We start from the raw sequence: 2,793 nt of genomic DNA, 5'->3' as shown, positions 1-2,793 counted from the left end.
AATCTATTCCCAGTTTCAACTTGTTTATCTGCCAATTGTTTTTTTGTCAATTACATCCCAAATTTTCATCAAAAGTTCAACTCGTTGGGATGTTGTGGTCGTCTTGTAAATACGACGCACACTCTACATTATCACTTAATTAGACTTTGAATCCATATTAAATTACACTTATTATTTTAGATTAATTATCAGTTAATTAGTGTTACAGTTATATACCAATTAAAACTAATATTTAGCACTATAAATATATTAATTAGCAAGAGATTTTCATTTCAAATAACATCTGAAGAATTATTAAAAAATATATTTTAGCATTATTTAATTGGTTTGTTTTCCATCAATAAAAAATGTATGATTTTCATTATTATTTGACATGTTTAGTTATTATTATTTACTATTATTTGATTTTAATAATATTTACATAATTATGAATGTTATTTATCATTTTGTTGTGAAATATCATATCAAAGACAATGAATTATTAAAGTAATGATTTTTTTAGATGAAATCTTAATTCATATTTAAATGAAAATTTATTTTATTTAAGTACTTAATATTTTACCATAAATTGTTTTCCATTTTTTTCATTTCCATTACTTTTAAAATATTATTTTATTCTCTCAGTTATTTTTATTTAATTAGTTAATATTTTTCAATCATTTAATTAGTAAATATATATTTTATAATTTATAAAAATATATTATTTAATAAATTTTAAAAATGAACGCAAAATTATTTGTATAATAGACCCAATCTGCTCGGGGCCATACAGATACAAAAAGAAAAAACCAAAAAATAAATATAATCAAATTAAATCCAAATCAGTAGTCCAAGTCCAATACAAATTCTAAGCCCAAATTTTAAACCCTAGCCCAAAATACAAGGATAGCCCGATTATACAAGCCTGATAGGCCAAAATTTTAAAGTTCTCAAAAAACCCTAGGTTTCCACAGTACCGCCGTTGCCTCCATGCACTACCACCGCAACATACGGCCTTCGCACACTCCGTACACCTCCACGTCTGCAAGCAAATGTAAAAACATCAGCACAGCAAAGAGAAAATTTTGCATTTTTCCTTTTTCATTCAGATATATAAAAGGCCACAAACAGATTGTATTTTTTTTACAGACCAAAATCAAAGAAATTACAAAAAAAAAAGATATTCGCAATAGAATATTTTCAAGGTAGTATTTTTGTTCTCGGTTCTTCCTTTTTCTCTTTGATTCCTTTTTGTGTTTATTTTCTTTAGAAAGAGGACAAACAAATAAGAGGGAAAGGCGAGAAAACCTTACCTTCTTATGTTTACACAGTCAAACAGAAGGGAGGAGGTGAGGTAGCCACCCCCGATGAAGGGTGGTCGGAGGCCGAAAGGCCCTTCGTAGGTTCGAGGCTTTCTGTTGGAGTATCGGGGTTTTTGGCCTTGAATCGAGCCTAGGGAGGACAAAACAGCCTTAAGGCCCCTTTTTTTAATCTGGCCGCCGTATAAGGAAGTCGTCGGCGGACGAACGAAGGGTGGTCTGGTGGCCAGAAATCGCATTGGCTAGAGAAACCAACCCCCTCTCTCTCTCTCTTTTTAGACACGAACGGAATGAATTTTAAAAAGAAAATTTGGCTTTTATAAGCCTGTGGAACGGCGTCATTTGGGGTTGAGTCCAATAGCCCCAAAACGACACCGTTTAGAGCTCAAACTGGGCACGACCCAACCTAATTAAGGGATCCGCGTGTTTTCTTTGAAAATGGGCTATTTAAGCTAAAGTCCTTCCTCTTTTACAGCAAGTTTCAATTTGGTATTATTTCATTTTTTTTATTTTTGTAATTTTATCCCAAAATTTCATTTGTGTTCCAATTTGGTCCTTGGACCGTCTTAGGGGTCAGGCACTTGAAACAGTGTCGTTTTAGGCTAACCCATAGTCCGACCTGACCCATTCTAGGACCCGCGTGTTTTAGCGCCTGGGTTTATTGCGCATTTAGTCCTGTCATTGTTTAGAATGTCACATTTTAGCCATTTTCAGTATTTATTTATTTATTTATAATTGGTACCCCTAAATTTCATTCTGATTTCAATTCAATCCTTGTCTATTTAACCTTTTTTCTACAAGCTGTTTCATTTATTATTTTGTTATTTGATTACTTATTAATTTAGTCTTAGTTTTAAACAGTTACCTTATTTATTTTATTTTGTTCATTTAATGTTTCATTTATTTCAGTTTTTCCAATTGTTCTTTTATTTTCCTTTTAATTTGCTTTTGTGTTTTTTTTTGTTTACTATTTTTTTACGTATTTCAAAACTTATGTTCTATTATTATTATTATTATTACTACTTTATGTAAATACATTTGTTTACCTAAAATTTTATGCATGTATCTTATTTTATCATTTACTTAGTTAAATATAATTTTAAAATTGTTATATTTTTCTTTAAATTTAGTCCTTTATTTTTGTTGTTTCATACACTATTTTCTTCAACATCCTTTTATGTGTTTATTTATTTATCCATTTATCCTATTTTGTTTTAAAATTGATTTTTTTGTCATGATTGATGTCTATTATATTGTTATTCTTATTATGATTCATTTGTTTCTCTCTAATTGTTAATCGTGGTGTTAAATCGATATATATTACGTGATCATTATCGCGGTGTATTATGAATCGTTTATTAGTGCACTCACATTGTTGTTATTCGTTAGCACAATTTTCAATTCACATGCATATTCAAATATTGTATTAATTTTCACCCAACTTCATAAAAAGGAAAATTTTCGAAAAAAACAAGCAATGTCCGATATTTGGGAG

At 29.7% G+C, this 2,793-nt stretch overlaps 1 protein-coding gene across 1 annotated transcript; it reads right to left on the bottom strand.

Annotated features, from left to right (window-relative positions):
- Positions 1 to 796: 796 nt before the first annotated feature.
- Positions 797 to 1,578, bottom strand: LOC107888158 (uncharacterized). The gene is made up of 2 exons (XM_016812289.2): positions 1,293 to 1,578; positions 797 to 1,021 (listed from the first exon to the last, which is right to left on the bottom strand). The coding sequence occupies exons 1-2, from the start codon at positions 1,535 to 1,537 to the stop codon at positions 940 to 942; spliced, it is 327 nt and encodes a 108-aa protein (XP_016667778.1). The 5' UTR covers positions 1,538 to 1,578; the 3' UTR covers positions 797 to 939.
- Positions 1,579 to 2,793: the final 1,215 nt, after the last annotated feature.

The sequence above is a fragment of the Gossypium hirsutum genome, chromosome A03 (genome assembly GCF_007990345.1).
Source record: "Gossypium hirsutum isolate 1008001.06 chromosome A03, Gossypium_hirsutum_v2.1, whole genome shotgun sequence".
Taxonomy (NCBI): domain Eukaryota; kingdom Viridiplantae; phylum Streptophyta; class Magnoliopsida; order Malvales; family Malvaceae; genus Gossypium; species Gossypium hirsutum.
The sequence above is the reverse complement of the archived record's forward strand: the minus strand, read 5'-3'. Positions and strand labels throughout refer to the sequence as shown.